At 43.2% G+C, this 20,784-nt stretch overlaps 1 protein-coding gene across 1 annotated transcript in view; it reads left to right on the forward strand.

Annotated features, from left to right (window-relative positions):
- Positions 1–20,784, forward strand: part of LOC126251901 (putative sodium-coupled neutral amino acid transporter 10) — an 81,286-nt gene that overhangs the window by 45,735 nt on the left and 14,767 nt on the right. The window contains exons 9-10 of the mRNA XM_049952625.1: positions 2,701–2,866; positions 8,212–8,555. Coding sequence (XP_049808582.1) covers positions 2,701–2,866; positions 8,212–8,555 — 510 coding nt within the window. The remainder of the gene's footprint in view (positions 1–2,700; positions 2,867–8,211; positions 8,556–20,784) is intronic.

Genomic DNA, 20,784 nt, shown 5'->3' on the forward strand with positions numbered 1-20,784 from the left:
CAATACGGCGGCTGAACTCCCCCGCATGGGGCCTCCCGGTCAACAATGCCATGGGGCCTCCCGGTCAACAATGCCATACGCTCATTTCATTTCATTATTATTAGTTGTTGTAGTAGTGAAACCTTCAGAACAACTGGTGTTGCCTATGGGGTGTAGTGATCATCCATAACTGCATCTTGATATAGGTCAAGATTGAGCAGCTTTAGGCTGATTTAACTACCAAAGCAGAGTGTAATGAATGAGAAGGAGAAAGTTTTCTCATCTACTGTTGATGACAAAGTTAGGAAAGACTTAAGAATGAAAATGTTGGGTAACAAAAGCAATTTCGTAATTAATCAGAAGGGAGTTGCTATCTATTCCCTTGCCTGCCTTGATTCCTGAATGCATATTGTTGAGTGCTCTGTTCTGCCTTGCATATACTCTTCTCTGGTTGATTGCTCATAGAATGCACAAGTCACAGTTCAGCTAAGAACTGCAATCTGTGTATTGTTCTTGCAACTGATTTACAGTTCTGTGACTTCTCTGGAAACAAGTGTCATGGGGTTAACTTTTCCACTTATTCTAATCAGATGGTGATGTTATCTATGATGTTTGCACCTATGTACTCAGCCTTGTAATTCTAAATAATATTTAGAGGCAAGTGGGAATCACCACTTCCTCTTGTGGATAGATGGATATCAAGCAATATCAAGCACTATGGACTGAACTTAATCTGTTGTTACTTGTTAGCAATCAAAATTTCATTTTGCGATGGTGGCAATGGCTTCTGATGATGACTGTTGTTCACTGCTGACGACTAGCTGTTGCTACTGCTCTTGTTCTGGTATCCTTATTGGCACTATGCATGAAAGCACTTATTTTATATTCCATTTCCCACTCCCTATTTGAAATCAAACTCAGTTGCCATTTGAAGGCAGTCTCACTTTCACATGTGTTCCTGAATCTTAGAGAAGCTTCTAGGAGCATCGATAAGAGCTCGCAAGATGAAGGATGATACACAGCTGCCAGACTCTCTTCTGTAACGAACTCTTATTCGCACAGCTGGCACTTTTTCCAGCCCATTGTGCCAAAACGTGAAATTGTACGTACTTTTGCATGTTGTCACAGACCTGTCAGCTGCTTAGCCTGTTTGTGTAGCAACATTGAGTGAAGCCTAAGGTATTTATACTGCTACTTAGCATTCATTATATTTGCTGCCCAACATTCACCACAGGAACTTCCTTAGGTGTATAACAAACAAAACACAAGCAGTAGCGTTTATGCTTTTTGTGAGGCCCTCAATTTGGACATTTCTCTGTTTGTATTGAGCAACTGACCACATTTGATTCTTGTGTAGTTTCTCGCTTGTTTTTGCATGTAGTGTCACGTGTCTCCCATTTGTCCTTTCTCTTATAGCTGTACTGTTACTGGTGACTACTAAAGCTGCATCACAGCTGTAATTTAACTTATGTTTGTAATGCCACCATGTTTATGTGTCATTCATAAAACAGAAAAAGAAAATCTAAATATATAAAACAGCAATGCTTGAACTACAGTACAAGCAGCCTTTGAGTTTATGTTATGACATAATCATATTCATAAATGGAGGTATCAATTTTGAATTACTGAGTATAAGAGAAAAGAATCTGCATGCCAATTTCAGGGAGACTAACTATGGTTTCCAAATAGAATATGCCATTATTACTTAGCTATATTAAAAACTGAAATGCATGATATTGATGTTCCACAATAGCTATTTGTATTTTATTGTGAGGTATATTTCAGCTTTCTTGGGCATTATCAGACAACTTAAGACTGACTAGACAGTCCACACATCAACGAGAGCCTGTAGTTGCACGATGACTATTATTTGCAGAGGTATAGGATGATTTGAAGATTATTTATTCATAAGAGGAACACAAAATTGTGATACTTCAATGTTGTATGGTTAGAAAAGAAGAAATAGTATGTAATGATGTACTGAATGTTTTAGACTGTAAACACATGGGTATAACTCCTTAATCCCACTGTTTGACTGACCTAAACATATTGTGCTACACAATATAATCAGATATTAGTTAAAGTTTTTTATATTAAATTGTATTTAAAGATTAAATGTACATTAATATAAAAATGAAAAAAGTGCATAAAGTGAACACTGATTCACAATACTATGGTATATGGACAAAAATATAGAGGCTGGTGAATGTGATTAACAGGAATAAAGGATGGAGACAAAGGGGAGGAAGGTGGGAATGCAGTGTGATGTATGGGAAACAATTAAATAATTTACAACAAGCATGTAATCTTATTGTGAGAACAGTGGTAACTGGCTACTGTTACTTTGAATGAATGGCATTTTTCTCATATTAAAAGTGGTGGTCTCCTTAAATAAAAGCAAAAATATCATTACTGGAAATTCTGGTTATCAATAAACACCAGTCATAGGGTTTTGACTGAATCCTTAATGATCAAATGTGGTTCTGTAATTCACCTTTTCTATAACAGCAGCTAGTTAGCATTGCTCTCACCATTTCCACGAATAAGGTCGCTCGAGTAGTTGTAAAAATTTTAACAGAATCCTAAAACTGTGCCTACTTGAACAATTTCAACTTTTGTTGGATTTCATATTGTAAAGGGAAATGCAGATTACTTGATGATGGTACATGTTTGACTGATTTGCCTTTTACAGATTTTAATTGTGAATGCTGTGGTTTTCAGGCAGTACTGTTTACAGGGGTGCTTATTCTCTTCCTTGGTACCTATGCTACATTGTATTCAGCATCAGAGGCAGCTTCGACCAAGTTGGATGTGCCACTGGAGTCAGGGAAACTTCTTCACGAAGGACAATCTGGAGTTATCAAAAATAAGCTTCTTGACAAAAATAGTGAGTTTATTTCTGTGTTTTGATTATTTTAATGCTAATTTACATGACTTATTTATATTTTTAATCTTTCCTGAAACTCACTAAGATTTTTACTAATAAGGGCTGCTGCTAACCTTGTTGCTGCTGCCCCCCCCTCCCCCCCCCCCCCCCCCAATTATTAAATTGACGAGTTTTTGATGTCCCTGAATGTGTCCTATCGACTGATCCCTTCCTTTTGTCAAGTTTCTTCTGGAACTGGGACCTGCATGTTGTCTTTGGTTATATCAGTTACGCAGTGCAGGTTGAAAGTGGTTACAGGTCTGTGGAAATAAGTACTCTACTTTGTTAGAAACTTGTATTACGATCAGAAACATCAATTTTTCACATATCTTTTCAAGAATTAGGTTTGCTCTCCACTAGCAATTTCTAGTTGTGTAATTTTTCAGTCATAATAATGTAAGTCTTTGTTTCCAATGCAAGTGCACACACTTGTAGCTAAGCAATCTTAGTGATTAAAAAGTTACAACATGTCCTGTTTTAGCTGCAATGTGACTATCACTTTGCTGAATGAGTCGCATGATCAGGCACAGACAATCACCCACTTGTGATAATTTAGTCGTGTCTTGAAGCTGGCTTGTACTGTTTTTTTCATCATCTTTCCTGATTTTTCCGCTATTTTTGCTTTTTTAAAATGTCTGACAAGGAATCTACTGGATGTGATGAACATATATTAACAGTGACTGCTACGGAGTTACTTATTAAAACTAAGAAGAGACCAGATCTTTACAACAAACAATTAAAAGAATTTAATGATACTAATTTCAAGAATGAACTGTGGGCTGAAGGTTGTGCGCAAATGATTCAAAACAGAAATGAACTGACAACAAAAGATAAGAAAACTAAAGGTAAGTTTAAATGAATAAACAAATTTGTTGTTATAAAAAATATTGTAACCCAAAATAAAGAAGACATGTATAGTTACAATAATTCATATGTTGCTATTAAGAGCATTGTTATTTTATATTTGTTATCTAATGAATGAATTCATGTCCCACTGGTTAGAGGCTGTTGTAGTGCCAAGCCGTAGGTGAAATGAAGTAATTTGCAAAATAGTCTCTCACGTCAGTACCTGAAAAGTCAGCCCGTAACCAAGACAAGAGACTCCTTCCAGCAGACACTCCCATCTTTTCTTCTGACAAAGTTATGAACTACACAACATGATTTTGCAGTGTCATCTGCTAACTTTGTTTGGATGGTGAAAGGTGCGCCAGTTATTGGCCAAAATGTCAAAAGTACATTCCAGCAGCCTTTGAGCATGACTTATTTTGTGGTTGCACACACATTGTTTCATGAATGAGTTTCTTTTAGAGTAGGTCTGCCCTTTCAACAATCTTTGATTTTTTGTTGGATGAACCCAATAATGATGTTTGTGTTGTTTACTTCTCACTCGAAGCAAAAGAGTGATCACACAAGAAGTTTCAATGATGTCTGTTGGGAAATTCATTTAATTTAATGACTTATTTATCACTGTGGGTTTAGCTTCCAGATTTTCTGCAACAGATTTTTTTTTGTCACCACTACTAGAAATCGCTGGTTGAGGCAGAGTCTTAGGCTGTGTCCTACGCGAGCAACAGAAGTGAGCAACTTCTGGATACGTGACACTCCAAAACAAGCAGCAGCATCGGGTGAAAAGCTTGGGCGTACTGCGTGCTAGCGACCGTGTCACGCTACAAGATGGCTGCTTAGAGCGAACCAGCTGTTTCTATAAATCGGCGTCCCTAACCTGTAGAATACTGTAGCTGGAGAGCAAGGCTACAGAATTAGGTTTACTTAAGAAAATAAAGTGAAAAGGAATGCTGTGTATGAAATTTACCAAGGGAAGAATCTCCATGGAGAATTTCATCATGAACTACAAAGATCACCAGACAAATTCTTCGAATACACGTGAATGAGCAGAGGAGCATTCGACTATCTCATCAATACATTAAATACAAATGTTTTTTTACATGAACACGAACTTTTCAGATGTTGCTGTCCATTACTGTGTAGCAAACGCATCAGAAGATCAGTACGAATTACAAAATGATGTAGACTAGATATCTGCATGGTGTGAAAACTGGCAATTGATACTGACCAATCAAAAGTGTGAGGTCCTCCATATGAGTAATAAAAAGAATCTATTAAATTTTGGTTACACAATAAATAATACAAATTTAAAGGTAGTCGATTCAACAAAATATCCAGGGATTATAGTTATGAATAATTCAGTTGCAACCATCAAATAGAAAATGTTGTGGGGAAAAGTGAACCAAAGACTTTTTTTTTATTTGCAGTGCACTTAGAAGTTGCAACAGATCTACTAAAGAGACTGCTTGCCCTTCCTCTGCTAGTGTATTGCTGCATGGTATGGGATCCTTGCTGTATACAACTGACCAAGAACACTGGAAAAGTTCAAAGAAGGCAGCCTGTTTTCTATTATTCTGAAGTAGGGAAGAGAATGTCACAGATGTGATATGTCAGTTGAGGTGACAATTATTAAAACAAAGGCATTTTTCACTACAATGAGATCATATTCACAAAATGAAAATCACCAACTTTACCTTGAGAATTAGATAAAAATCGAGTGCTGATATTTTTATTTTATATTATATTTTTTCACAATTTGTGATAAATATTTGAAGCTGTAATAGAAGATAATTTTACTTTACTGTGTAAAGAAGTCTTACTACTTTTCGAGCTTCCATCACACCCAATCTTTCTCTTTTGACTGTGCAGTATATGTGGCACAAAAGTGGTAAGTCTGATTGCACTTGGGGGTGGGGGTGGGGGGGGGGGTGGGGTGGGGAGGATGGCATGAGAGTAGAATAACAAGATTTCCAGTATGAAGAAATAGCAATCCAGTTGCATTAAAAAAAACTGCTTTTAATGTTTCTTCACATTAACATTTTTCAAAAACAGCTACTGAAAAGATGGACACACATCTAAATGACAAGACTTGGTCTTTACGGTGGGTGGAAATGAGTGAGGCAAAATGCTGATGTAATCGGCACTCGGCACTACCAACAGAAACTGCAACATTTAGCTTAAGTACACAATTTTGATGCTACAACAGCTAGGTCACTGGCAATGACAGAAATGTAAAAACAAGGAAGTCGACATGAAGTGTTCCGGACAATTTCGATATGTGACAAAACCTAACGACAGGCCCATCTTTTACTGTGCCACATACATGTAGTTACCATTGTTAGCTAAGTGGTTATTGCCAAGTGTGGACATGCATTGTTTTCCTTTCAATTCTTGCTCTGAGAGGGAGACACAGGCTGCTAGCTTGTTGATGTACAGAATATCTGATTATAAATCAGTAATTAAATATACAGCTCTAAAACCAGCAGTATATTTAGATGTGCAGGTGATATTTCTGTAGGCAGTTAGGTTGATATTTTTTATGTCAGTATATTGATGTATTGATACCTTTTTCGATACATCGGTTGACGATAATAATATTTTTTTACATATTGATTTATCGGATTCCTGATATTTTTAAAAATACCGACAGTCCTACAATGTGAATGGGAAAAGATTTTGTTGTAGGGAGAAATGCCCATTGTAATAAAATAAGAGAAATTGGAATTTGCACAGAAAGATTCAGATGTTCATTTTCTCCGCGTATTGTTTGAGAGTGGAATGATCGAGAAATAGTCTGAAAGTGGTTCTGTAAACGTTCTGCCAGCCACTTAGATATAAATTGCGGAACAATGATAAAGATGTAGGTTTAATGATGTGCCATTATCAGTGAGAAAGGCTGTGTGCATGCTACAGAATGAGGCTTTAATGCAGTAAAATAATGCCCCTTTGCAGGTAGCTGACAACATGCATCTGCCCCAGTGAGTGATCTGATGGCCCTCAACGTGGGACTCTTGTTGGGACGAGAGTGTTTCAAGGGCTTGTCCAGCCATCCAGATATTGGCTATCCATGGTTTCTATAAACTGAATATAGCAAATGCCAGGATGGTTCCTTTGAAAGATACACTACTGGTTGCCCTCCACATCATTCCCCAGTCTAGTGTTTTGCCCAGTCTGTAAATGACATCCTCATTGATGGGACACCAGTCTTCCATTCTCATTGTTACTGACTATATACTAATAGGTAATAGAAGAGGAAAGGGGGAGGGGGCGGTGGAGGGAGATATAGGCAGATTTCATTTCATTGTAAACTGTACTTATGTCTCTAATACAGAAGAGTTCTGCACAAATTTTGTGTCTCTGGCATATTTTCTCCAACATTTTACACATTATCCCTCTCATCCCGTCTCATAGCTGTAGAGGAATAAATGTTCTATTCTGTAAGCTTGAAATTTTGTAAATTTCAGTGTCATATTGTCTGCTCTACTCCAGAAAATTGTTTCATTAATTTGCAAGCCAGCTCATGTTTGGAAAGAATACAAGAAATAATGAAGTATGTGTTATACATATCACAGATTTGGAAGTAATGTGCAAAATAATTGATGATGTGTAATACATTTCAATTTAAGGGCCTGTATTGTGTATATAAAAGAGGGCCCTTGGTCACCAGCAAAGACAGAAAGACAGACAGACAGGCAGGCAGCCAGTTAAAGTCAACAGATGGGGATGTTCTGGGAGGTCCCACAAGCCCCCTTGTACTTAAGGGACAGGCCGGATGGGCACCCTTGATGTGTTTTTGTCTCCCAGTCAATTTAATAGTACAAGGGAAGTGCCATTCGAAGAGCTCGTGCAATTACTTTGTGGTCTGTATTACCTACACCAAAATCCTCTGTCTGCAATGTAGGATTGCTACTTACAGTAAAAAAGACATGTCAGGTTGCAGACAGGCACAATTATAGGACAGATTGAACCAGAAATGTAATACTTAGTCACAAACTTTCCTTCCAAGCATACTCTAATAGCCAGTAAATAAGACAAGATCATAGCATTATGTGTGACCATCAATCATTAACACTGTCTTCTGACATTGCATTGAGAGAGAGAGAGAGAGAGAGAGAGAGAGAGAGAGAGAGAAACAGCATAAATTTCAATGCTGAGCTTGGTAACTAAGAAAGAAAAGTAACCGCTACTCGCAATATGAAATCCATCACCACAAAGTTAACTTGCAGTGGAGCACTAACAAATTGATCAATACTTAATATAGAATAAATTTCAATGCTGAGCTTGGTAACTAAGAATGAAAACTAACCGCTACTCGCAATATGAAATCCATCACCACAAAGTTAACTTGCAGTGGAGCACTAACAAATTGATCAATACTTAATATAGATTCCTGTATAGGGTTAACAAAATTGTGTACTATTGGCTGTTACATATTTGTTATTTTCAATGACTCTGACCAGTTGCAGGTGAGGTGGCAGACACACTGGCAAAGGCACAGGCTGCTGTGGATCCGGCTGCTGCTGTCAACAATAAGAAACCTCCCGAGGAGCTGGTGGTTCCAGATGCGAAGCAGCCGGCTGTCGAGGCGGGACCTCCGGCAGCTGAAGTGCGCCGGGAGCCGCCAGTGCCCGGAGCCCGCCAGGAGCCTCCGGTGCCCGTCGAGCCACCTGCTGCACCAGCAGAGGTGCCGGTTGCCGCACCTCTGAAGGCAGTGACAGCTGGAGCGCCAAAAGAGGAAGCCGCGCCAGTGGCAGCTGTCCACATGGATGTGGCACCAGCAGCAGCAGTTGAGGAACCGCCAAAGGTATTGCGTGCTGGTGGATAAGCCAAATGCCTTAAATTTACACTGAGTGAGGTTATGCAGTGGTAAAACACTGAGTTTACATTTCAGAGAACAAAATTTTAAATGTGATTCTTCAGTTTCTCCCTGCATATTTGCTGATCGAACAGTCCACTGGTGTACTGGCAATTCACAGGGTCCGACAGGCACAATATTTTGGGGATCAGACTGTCACCATTGTTAGGTGCACTGAGCTCCTGCGGGCACCGACCGACTTATATCTCCCCCCCCCCCCCCCCCCCCCTCGCGAACCGTTCTCACTGCAGTCCGTGCCCACAGTTGTGTGTCAGCAGTCGCAGACACAGTAGTGTTGGTGTCTGTGGTAGCTTTGATGCAGGTGCTCTGTCAGCCATAGTCGCCAGATCATTTTGTTTGTCGGCAGACTTCTTAATTAAACTCATTGCTGGATCCCAAACCTTGCTAAGATTATAGCCACAATTTCAGTTGATGAGATCAACCCTGGTTGGAATTTCTGTGGCCTCTCTAATGACGTTGTCCAAGTATTTGGAAGTCTGGACAGGATATACGTAAGTCATGTGTGCCTCTGGTGTTCTCAACAAAGATCTTCGATGGTGTGCACTGTTTCTCCAATGTGTCTTTTCACATTGACGAATAACCTGATATAGGTCTGCCTTGCACAAACTGAGGTAATCTTTGATGCCTCCCAATAATGCTCTTGTTTTATTGGGCAGGCAAAAGACATTAGTTATCCAGTAAGGTTTTCCATGGTTTCCCTAAATTGCATTAGGCTAATGCCAGATTGGTTCCTGTGAGAAGGACATGGCTAATTTTCATTATTCCTTATTAGTATGCATGTTTGTTTGCAGTTAGCACTTAAATGCTTGGCAGAGGACCTACAAAGTCGCTTTTAAACTGTATCTTTACCGTTCCACTTTTGAATAATGTGTAGGAATAAGAACAACTCAAATCATTCTGTGTGAATACTGGTCTGTCTTATTTTATCATGATGATCATTTCCCCATCTGTAAATGGAAGGAAACAAAGTATTTTGATACTTGGAGGAGAAACTTGTGGCTTGGAATTTCATGCAATTGTTTCACCACAGTGAAAACTAGCTGTCTTCGATAGCCTTTTTGACGTTGCCTGTGGCTATTCAGTAGATTTAATGTATGCCGTATCTAATGTTCCTGGTACCTACCACAGTTATTGCATGTACTTCTCAACACTTTCTGCTGAAACTGCCATGTTACCCTATTCTTGCCACTTACTGTGTGACATCGGTTTCGTTGTTCTGGGACATGTTGTTCTCAAATGACTTTCATGTATGTCTTTGACTGATAAGCAGGTTTTCTACAATACACAATATATTACTTTTTTGTACACAATATCTTTATTCTGCATTGCATCCTGTACTGATCCATGATAAATCACAAAATACCCAGAATCGTCATCATCATTGCACTGCTAGAAAGCCATATAAGATCCTACACTGGACTTGAACGCGTATTAAAGACCGAACTGTCTGAAGTTAAACATTTCAGTTATTTGATCCAACTCTGAAGTAGGCCATCCTTCAAGTCTGTTGTGTCTAATGCTTATGGAGGTCCCAGCACAACTGACTCGAAGATCAATACTGCTATAATTTTGATTTGATAATTGCTATATCTTTGTAAACTTTTGTGACTAATCTCTTTTAAAATGTGATATCCACTTATTACTGCAAAGTGGTTTTATTACAGACTAGCTGTTACGCGCAGCTGTGCTTGCATTCAGTAGTTTTGTTGTGATGAGTGATGGTGATGAAGTAAACATTGGCTTTGCACTGGGCGACTTTTGTGCAAGTGTTTTCTTCATCCCACTCATACATAACCTACCTCATTTAAAGATGTTAATAATACTTTTAAAAAAGACTGGAAGGTTGTTATAGAAATGGAAAAATTTGGAAAAAGTAGAAGTTGTTATAGAAACAACTCAGTGCGGAACAACTACTCAGTTTAACAGACTTTCGTAAGACTCTATGAAAAACAACTATTCTTAATCATCTTATTGAGGATTACTTTAAAAAAAAAATCAGTAAAAACATTCATTGCAAAAAGAATCATGAAAATAAATAAATAAATAGTTAAACAACTTTTTAACTCATGACTATACTATCAAAATTAAATTAAATACAAAAAAAATTACATAATGTATATTATATACTGCAAAATGGACACCTGATTCAAGGAATCAAGTTGGACACTAAAATAAAATGTTGACTTTCTAAAATTATTAAATTGCAGTAAACTGAAGAAGGAAGAAAATAGATAACCTGTGGTTTGGTGATGTGCTAATTTTACAACACATTGCTCAAAAGAATTAGGCGAACATGACATTAGGCACCTGTCATACTCCATTGAGCAGTCAATTGTTTGTTTGTCTTTTTTTACAATTATCACAGTACTAAAAACCACAGAATAAATTTCGAATTGATACCTTTACTTGTTCCTGAATAAAAGGAGCAGTAAAGGGGGCAGGCAGATGGGTTTTTAAAGTGATCCTGTAAGGGTGCACATTTTGTGCACCCATTCTGAAATCCAAATAACACACCAAATAGAAATCAAATTGATACCTCTACCTGAAACTTCCTGGCAGATTAAAACTGTGTGCCTGACCGAGACTCGAACTCGGGAGGTCCCGAGTTCGAGTCTCGGTCGGGCACACAGTTTTAATCTGCCAGAAAGTTTCATATCAGCGCACACTCCACTGCAGAGTGAAAATCTCATTCTGGATACCTCTACCTGTTCCTGAGTAAAAGGGGCAGTAAAGGGGGCAGGCAGATGGATTTTTAAAGTGATCCTGTAAGGGTTTTGTTTTTACCAGTTGTGGTATGGATCCATAAAAATGGAATTTAATGGTGGCGATGTTTTTAGTAATATTGCAGGAATATTTTTGAACAACAGGAAAAATAACCACAGTGTTCTTTGAGCTCTACACAAAAAAATCCAAAATGCGACATTTTGCTGACAGATTGTGGCAACTGGAATTGTGCACCGTGATTTTATTCACTTTGTCTCCATAGTGCCACCTACGATCAATTGCAATGGTATGGGTGGGACATTTTGTGCATCCATTCTGAAATCCAAATAACACACCAAATATATTGCATCTTTTCTTATGTTGAGGAAGGATATTGGTGGAAAACTTTTGTGTATGAGGTAAGTGTAGTGGACTGACAAGGCAGCCAGTCCACAGTGACGGGTAGCCGAGAGGGCACACGTACACACACGCCAACTGGCGCGAAGTCTGGAACAGGATTCATAATGAATGTGATAAAGAAAAGAACGTAGCTACTAGAACACTTAACTTTTATATCGTCCTTTGGTATACAGCATTCTTGATGATACAAGTGAGACTATCTTGAGATACATGCAATGGTACAAATGGCGCCTTGCTAGGTCGTAGCCATTAACTTAGCTGAAGGCTATTCTAACTGTCTCTCGGCAAATGAGAGAAAGGCTTCGTCAGGGTAGTCGCTAGCAACGTCGTCGTACAACTGGGGGGAGTGCTAGTACGTCTCTCGAGACCTGCCTTGTGGTGGCGCTAGGTCTGCGATCCTGACAGTGGCGACACGCGGGTCCGACATGTACTAATGGACCGCGGCCGATTTAAGCTACCACCTAGCAAGTGTGGTGTCTGGCGGTGACACCACATTCCTCCCCCGCAAATCGGCGAACGGTCGTGTGATAAGGCTTCCGCCCGCCGTGGGGAGGACCCCATGTTGACGTATGCGATGAGGTGGGGAGCCTAACAACAGGCGAGGCTGTGCCACCCGCACCCTGCCATTCGGTCCGAGGGGAGCTAGGAAACGCCTGAAAACCTAGTCCAGGGTGCACGTCAACATGCGGTGTATGCGCCCGTAATGAGACAGAAGGGGCCGAAGGGTCGACCTCCATTGTGTCGGGATATCCGACGCGCGATGACGCCATGTGGTCCGGAGCGGGCAAGAGGTCCATGGCGGAGGACAGCTGGTCACGGGAAGCGGACGGCGGCGCGTGACCCAGGGAGGCACTTGGCGGCTTCAGCGAAGCGTCCACTGCGGGCGGCGCCGGCGGGAGAACAGGCGGCGGTGGCAGCGGTGCGTCGCCATGGGGCAATAGGGAAGGCAGCGTCGGTAACACCTGGGGATGAGGTGAGCCAGTAGATGGGTCCCCAGGGCGCTGACCGGACGGCACCGTCGCTGAAAGCAGACGGGGAGCGGCAGAACCCGGGCGACGACAGAGGCGCAGCTGATTGAGATGCCGACGCACCTCACCAGAGGCCCCCAAAACCAAATACATCGCGCGGCCGAGGCAGCGAAGAATGCGCCCTGCGAGCCAACGCCGTGAACCTCGATAGGTGCGATAAAAGACAGCGTCGCCAGGAGCAAAAGCAGGAGTCTGCCGCTGCACAGGAACCTGATGCGGTGGATGCAGCAAAGACATCAAGGTTCGATGAGGACGACCGTGGAGCAACTCCGCCGGCGAGCAACCATCGCGGGGCTGAGAGCGATACGAGGACAAAAAGAGCAACAATGCGTCCTCCCGAGAATGCGACTCTTTCAACTTCAACATCTGTGACTTGAAAGTCCGGACCAATCGTTCAGCGGCACCGTTGGACTGAGGCGAAAACGGCGCGGATGTCAGATGTTGAATACCATTGGCCTTGCCGAATGACTGAAATTCTGCGGACATGAATTGTGGGCCATTGTCGGAAACAATAGTCTGTGGTAGACCTTCAATGCAAAAGATAGCGGACAACGCTTGGATGGTGGCAGATGACGTCGTGGAAGACATCCGGACAACAAATGGAAAATTACTGAATGAATCGACAACAACCAACCATCGAGCATTCCAGAATGGACCAGCAAAATTGATATGTAAGCGTTGCCAAGGGGAAGTGGCTTTTGGCCATGCAAAGAATTTCCGCGGTGGGGCGGATTGTTGTTCGGCACACGCCATGCAAGAAGAGCACATATTCGTAATCGCAGCATCGATTCCGGACCAAGTACAGTGCTGACGAGCAAGTTGTTTCGTGCGCACTATACCCCAATGTCCTTGGTGAAGAAGCCGTAAGACAGAGGACTGTAACGAACGTGGGACCACGACTCTGGACTGATCATTATCAGAACGCAACAACAAAACACCACGTCGTACAAAAAGTCTCTCCTTGTGAGCAAAAAATCGGTGAACCAACGGATCCTCGATCCGTGACTTTGACAAGGGCCATTGCGTAGCAACCAGACGCAAAACGGTAGCAAGGACAGGGTCAGCAGCTGTGGCTGTAGCGACATGACGAAAATCAATCGGAAACGATTCGACCACATCATCGGTTTCCGAATCAATGAACATGCAAGCAAGTTCGGAAGAATCGAATGCTTTATCCTCAGCAACAGGCAAACGGGACAACGCATCAGCGTTTCCGTGCTTAGCAGTGGACCGATACAAGATATCGTAGCGGTGCTGCGAGAGAAAAAGAGACCAGCGAATGAATTTCTGCGCTGTACGTGGAGGTACAGGCTTGTGTGGATGAAAAAGCGATGTCAAAGGCTTGTGGTCTGTGATGATGGTAAAGTGACGACCATACAAGAAATCGTGAAACTTCATAACACCAAATACGAGAGCCAAAGCTTCTTTCTCTATTTGTGAATAATTCCGTTGCGCTGACGAGAGCAATTTGGACGCAAAGGCAATAGGGCGATCATGCGAACCATCTTTGTGTGCAAGCACAGCACCGATCCCGAAATCCGATGCATCTACCATCAACAAAAGGGGTTTCCGGGGATCGAATGGCGTAAGGCAAGTATTAGAAAGCAACGCCGATTTCAACTGGCGAAAGGCGCGTTAGCATTCCGTCGTCCAGACGAACGGAACACCTTTACGGCGTAAGCGATGAAGCGGAGCTGAAATGGAAGAGGCATGGGGAACATATTTATGGTAGTAATTAATTTTTCCCAACACACTCTGTAGCTGCTTCACATTCTGTGGCGAAGGCAAGTCCTGTATGGCACGGAGGTGCTCTGGACTCGGATGTATGCCTTGGGCATTGATTACATGTCCCAGATATGGTAAGTCACGAGCAAAAAACACACATTTGTCCTTCCTCAAGCGAAGACCATTTTGCCGCAATACCTGAAATAATGTGCGGAGGTTGGCTAAATGTTCTGCAGCCGTCTTTCCGGAGATCACAATACCGTCCAGATAGTTTGCAGCAGTAGGGACCGACGCACAAACAGTTTGTAAATATTGCTGAAACAATGCAGGGGCGGATGCACACCCGAATGGCAGTCTTTTGAATTGGTACAATCCAAGATGTGTGTTAACCACCAATACGCGCTGGGATTCTTCGTCCACCGGTATTTGCAAGTACGCATCTGCTAGGTCCAACTTTGAAAAATACGTTCCCGGGCACAGTTTGTCAAAAAGATCTTCCGGGCGGGGCAAAGGAAAAGTAGCAGTCACAAGTTGTGGATTCACAGTTGCCTTGAAGTCCACGCAAAGTCTCAATTTTCCGGAAGGTTTTTGCAAAATTACTAAGGGTGAGGCCCAGAGAGAAGCCTGCACACGGTCAATGACACCTTGTGATTCTAAATCGTGTAATGTTCTGGCGACCTCATCACGCAATGCGTGGGGAACATTGCGCGCTCTGAAAAATTTCGGTTGCGCGTTCACTTTGAGTTCCAAATGTGCTTCATACACTCCTGGAAATTGAAATAAGAACACCGTGAATTCATTGTCCCAGGAAGGGGAAACTTTATTGACACATTCCTGGGGTCAGATACATCACATGATCACACTGACAGAACCACAAGCACATAGACACAGGCAACAGAGCATGCACAATGTCGGCACTAGTACAGTGTATATCCACCTTTCGCAGCAATGCAGGCTGCTATTCTCCCATGGAGACGATCGTAGAGATGCTGGATGTAGTCCTGTGGAACGGCTTGCCATGCCATTTCCACCTGGCGCCTCAGTTGGACCAGCGTTCGTGCTGGACGTGCAGACCGCGTGAGACGACGCTTCATCCAGTCCCAAACATGCTCAATGGGGGACAGATCCGGAGATCTTGCTGGCCAGGGTAGTTGACTTACACCTTCTAGAGCACGTTGGGTGGCACGGGATACATGCGGACGTGCATTGTCCTGTTGGAACAGCAAGTTCCCTTGCCGGTCTAGGAATGGTAGAACGATGGGTTCGATGACGGTTTGGATGTACCGTGCACTATTCAGTGTCCCCTCAACGATCACCAGTGGTGTACGGCCAGTGTAGGAGATCGCTCCGCACACCATGATGCCGGGTGTTGGCCCTGTGTGCCTCGGTCGTATGCAGTCCTGATTGTGGCGCTCACCTGCACGGCGCCAAACACGCATACGACCATCATTGGCACCAAGGCAGAAGCGACTCTCATCGCTGAAGACGACACGTCTCCATTCGTCCCTCCATTCACGCCTGTCGCGACACCACTGGAGGCGGGCTGCACGATGTTGGGGCGTGAGCGGAAGACGGCCTAACGGTGTGCGGGACCGTAGCCCAGCTTCATGGAGACGGCTGCGAATGGTCCTCGCCGATACCCATGGAGCAACAGTGTCCCTAATTTGCTGGGAAGTGGCGGTGCGGTCCCCTACGGCACTGCGTAGGATCCTACGGTCTTGGCGTGCATCCGTGCGTCGCTGCGGTCCGGTCCCAGGTCGACGGGCACGTCCACCTTCCGCCGACCACTGGCGACAACATCGATGTACTGTGGAGACCTCACGCCCCACGTGTTGAGCAATTCGGCGGTACGTCCACCCGGCCTCCCGCATGCCCACTATACGCCCTCGCTCAAAGTCCGTCAACTGCACATACGGTTCACGTCCACGCTGTCGCGGCATGCTACCAGTGTTAAAGACTGCGATGGAGCTCCGTATGCCACGGCAAACTGGCTGACACTGACGGCGGCGGTGCACAAATGCTGCGCAGCTAGCGCCATTCGACGGCCAACACCGCGGTTCCTGGTGTGTCCGCTGTGCCGTGCGTGTGATCATTGCTTGTACAGCCCTCTCGCAGTGTCCGGAGCAAGTATGGTGGGTCTGACACACCGGTGTCAATGTGTTCTTTTTTCCATTTCCAGGAGTGTAGTTCTTAGCGCAACCAAGGCCCGGTGCAAAAATGTCTGCAAATTCTTCACATAGACTAGAAACACTGGCTGAAGGCACAGTCTGGTTCACTGATAGGACCTGATTTACGATAGACAAGTTAAACAACTGAAATAAATCTAAACCAAACAAGTTCACTGCCGAAGAAGAACGAAGAATGTAAAAAGACACAAGTTTTGTTTGTCCCTTGTATGTTGCAAGAAGGCTGCACTGTCCTAACACAGGGATAATCTGTCCTGAATAACTCGTGAGCTGAACATTTGCGGCACGCAACGGAGGTGCGCCCAGTTGTTTGTACGTGGCGTGATTGAGCAATGAAACTGCAGCTCCGGTATCGAGCTGGAACGGTATCACTTGTCTGGCAAAGTCCAAATCTACAAAAAGTTTATTGTCCTGCTGACGACAAGAGCGACCGTTTTGTGCAACGTGAACAGACACTGGTACAGAATCACGTGCGACGTGACGGGATTTGCGTCGACGGCGACGCACACTTTTTGTGGGACGAACACAGTCACTGTTAGCGAGAGGAACACTGGGCGGAGTGGCACTAACTACATGAATGTCCATGGGCGAAGGTTCCCGAGCCTGTGTGTCCTTGATTCGATTCCGGCGCGAAGCAAAGGGCCTGGAATGGTTGTGATTGTCTGATCTGAGCTTTTTCTGGCAAACACTTTGAACATGTCCTTTCTTATGTCAGTAAAAGCAAATAGCTTGGCGTGACGGGCAATTCTCACGCGAATGTCTAGTTGCACACCGCGGGCATGACTTTAGCACTGCATGTGCTTGCTTACGCGGCACACGTGTTTGCGAGCTAGGCCGCAGCTGCGCGGACGTGCGCGAGGGCAGGTTAGCGTTCCGTGCAGCGCGCCCGGCGGGTCGGTTAATGTGACACACTGCTGGCGAAGTTGCAAATGAGTCCTGAGCAAAGTCAAGTGTGTCTTGCCTATCCAATATGTCTATCACTTGTTGAAGGGAGGGATTGACGAGTTTCAAAATCTGTTCCCGTATGCGAACATCAGAAACGTTCTGTGCAATTGCATCACGCACCATAGTATCGGAATACGGGAGTCCACAGTCACATTCAAATGCACACTCCCTAGTAAGTCCTTGCAAAGTTGCAACCCACTCCCGATTAGTCTGACCGGCCGTACGTTTGGTACGAAAGAACGTATACCTTTTTGCAACGACATTTACTGTTTCCTTGAAATAGGCATCTAAAGCAGACAAAATTTCTTCGTATGACAGAGTTGCTACGTCGCGCCGGGGAAACAATTTCACTATCACACAGTAGGTGGACACACCTACACATGAAAGCAAAAACGGCTGCCGCTCATTACCTTGAATTCTGTAGGCGGCGAGATGAAATCCAAATTGTCGCGACCACTCCGGCCATGTCTCGTTGGCCGCCTCGTAGGGCCTAAATTGAGGTGCAACAGCATGGTGTGGCTGCGGTAGCGATGAAGTGGCGGCGGCCGCATCGTTTTGCAGCGCACGTTGACCTTGGACGAGCTGTCCAAGGGCATCCAATAACGCCTGCGTCTGCTGATTCTGCAAGCGATAAAATTCGGACAGTACATCTGGAGAATGTGGCGAAGCCATGACACAAGCAAATTAATACAATACGAACGCTAAAGTCCCTTTTGAGACTCGTTGCCAATGTAGTGGACTGACAAGGCAGCCAGTCCACAGTGACGGGTAGCCGAGAGGGCACACGTACACACACGCCAACTGGCGCGAAGTCTGGAACAGGATTCATAATGAATGTGATAAAGAAAAGAACGTAGCTACTAGAACACTTAACTTTTATATCGTCCTTTGGTATACAGCATTCTTGATGATACAAGTGAGACTATCTTGAGATACATGCAATGGTACAAATGGCGCCTTGCTAGGTCGTAGCCATTAACTTAGCTGAAGGCTATTCTAACTGTCTCTCGGCAAATGAGAGAAAGGCTTCATCAGGGTAGTCGCTAGCAACGTCGTCGTACAACTGGGGGGAGTGCTAGTACGACTCTCGAGACCTGCCTTGTGGTGGCGCTAGGTCTGCGATCCTGACAGTGGCGACATGCGGGTCCGACATGTACTAATGGACCGCGGCCGATTTAAGCTACCACCTAGCAAGTGTGGTGTCTGGCGGTGACACCACAGTAAGATTGTAAAATTGGTTGGGAAGTCAAGTAGGACACATTTAAGATGTTGGCATAAAAAAGGAGGTACTAATTCTTACAGGATGTATGGACATCTGTGCTGATTGAGTGCTTTTTAAGTTGACAACGTAAATGAAATAGATGCGGAACTATGATCCATCAGAAATATTTTCTGTGCTTTTTTATCTTTACTTTCCAGGTAAGCTTGATATTTATGGCCATTGTCTTTTTTCCTTTTCATCATACATATAGGATGGGTAGGAGAAACATTCCTTATTGTTCAAATATAATATTTATCACATACTGCATGAGTCAGTCACATTATGTAACTATCTGTGTGTAATGTTGCGAAATGATGTAGGGTAGAATGCAGGAAATGTAAATTGTGGACTTCAGTTTGTTTGAATAGTTCGAGGAAAGTGTATGAAGAAGATCATGTACAGTAGGCTGTTCCAAAGCTGCCCACCAGAGGGCCAAGTGACCCTATTGTGCACATTCTGCACATGTTTGAGCCACTTGGCCACCCCTGCCAGGCTAGTACAGTCACATAGGCTATGGCTCGGCTGTTTGACTGCCCATCCACCAACTGTTTGCATAGCTTTGCCGACTGCCACCCATGGGTGAGATCTTGAGCTGGAACTACGTGATGTACAGAATGCTTGTGTGACCCATTCTTGAGTAGGCCTGCTGCTAGTGTGTCTGTGTTCCCACCAGGTTGAATTGAAGGAAGACCTTGAAACAGTTCAGGTAAGTGCTGCTGGATATTTTACTGGTCGATTCAATCTGTGTGAGACTATTATGGAAATACTCTGTGAGCTTAGATGGGAAATGTTGGAGAGAAGAAAATGATCTTTTGTGGACTGGTGTTGGGAAAATTGAAAGAGCTAACATTGCGATGGACTGTAGAATGATTCTGCTGCCACAGAATAAGGTGGATTATGGTTTTGTACAGATGTATATGAGAAATTGTTTATCCATTGCTGCAGCCACAAGTGGCTAACAACTAGCATTGATACAAAGTATCCTCTGCCATGCACTGTACAGTGGCTTGCGAAGTATTATGTAGTCGAAGATATATTCCTCCATCAGATACTCATTGTATGCATTCATGATGAAAATTACCCAGAATCATAATTCAGTTCAGGTACAGTGTATCTGTTGATGACGCAATGGTTCAGCCTTTCGGGGAGTCATCTCCTTTGTTCCTAAATAATTCATAATTCTTAACCAGAAATTTACATGCTTTATTATACAGGCACATTTGTTTTTGATATATCTTAAAGGGTAACACATGCTAAAAAAAAAGACCAATATTATATGTAAAAGCTTAGCTTTTCTTGTAGCTATACTGTTTGTATATTAATTTAAACCATTAACTTTTCCTATTTGTGTGTTCGTGCTACTTAACAGTGATGTTGCTATTGGCTGACTGCACCATCCTATATTCTGAATATGTGCTGTCATTGGCTGGGAAGATCACATGACTTGAGCTACAATTGGCTGACAAAAGTGCATCACACAGTGCAATTTCGATTTCAGTGCTTCTGAAGCTACCATGCTGTATTTGGTGGAATTCCTATGTATACTTTCATGATACAAAAATATGTGGTGTACATGTTGCTGCACATCAATGATCTTTCCAAAATGCATTGGGTTTTGCTGGGTTTGCATTGGGTTTTGATGGGTTTAATCTCCTCAAGTGTCAAGAAGTTCTGTGCCGGTGTATCAAACCTTTAGCATTGATAAGTATTACAGCTACAAGGGAAAGTACATTGTCACTTAACATGGAAAAAAATGTACTTTCACACAGCATATAGTGTATTTTTAACCCGGAAGAATCAGAGAATGTTTTTCTCTTCTCCACATGTGCACTCTGTTATAATATGAAACACAACTATGTTAACATCACAGAAAAAGACAAGAATATACA

Source organism: Schistocerca nitens, chromosome 4 (genome assembly GCF_023898315.1).
Source record: "Schistocerca nitens isolate TAMUIC-IGC-003100 chromosome 4, iqSchNite1.1, whole genome shotgun sequence".
Taxonomy (NCBI): domain Eukaryota; kingdom Metazoa; phylum Arthropoda; class Insecta; order Orthoptera; family Acrididae; genus Schistocerca; species Schistocerca nitens.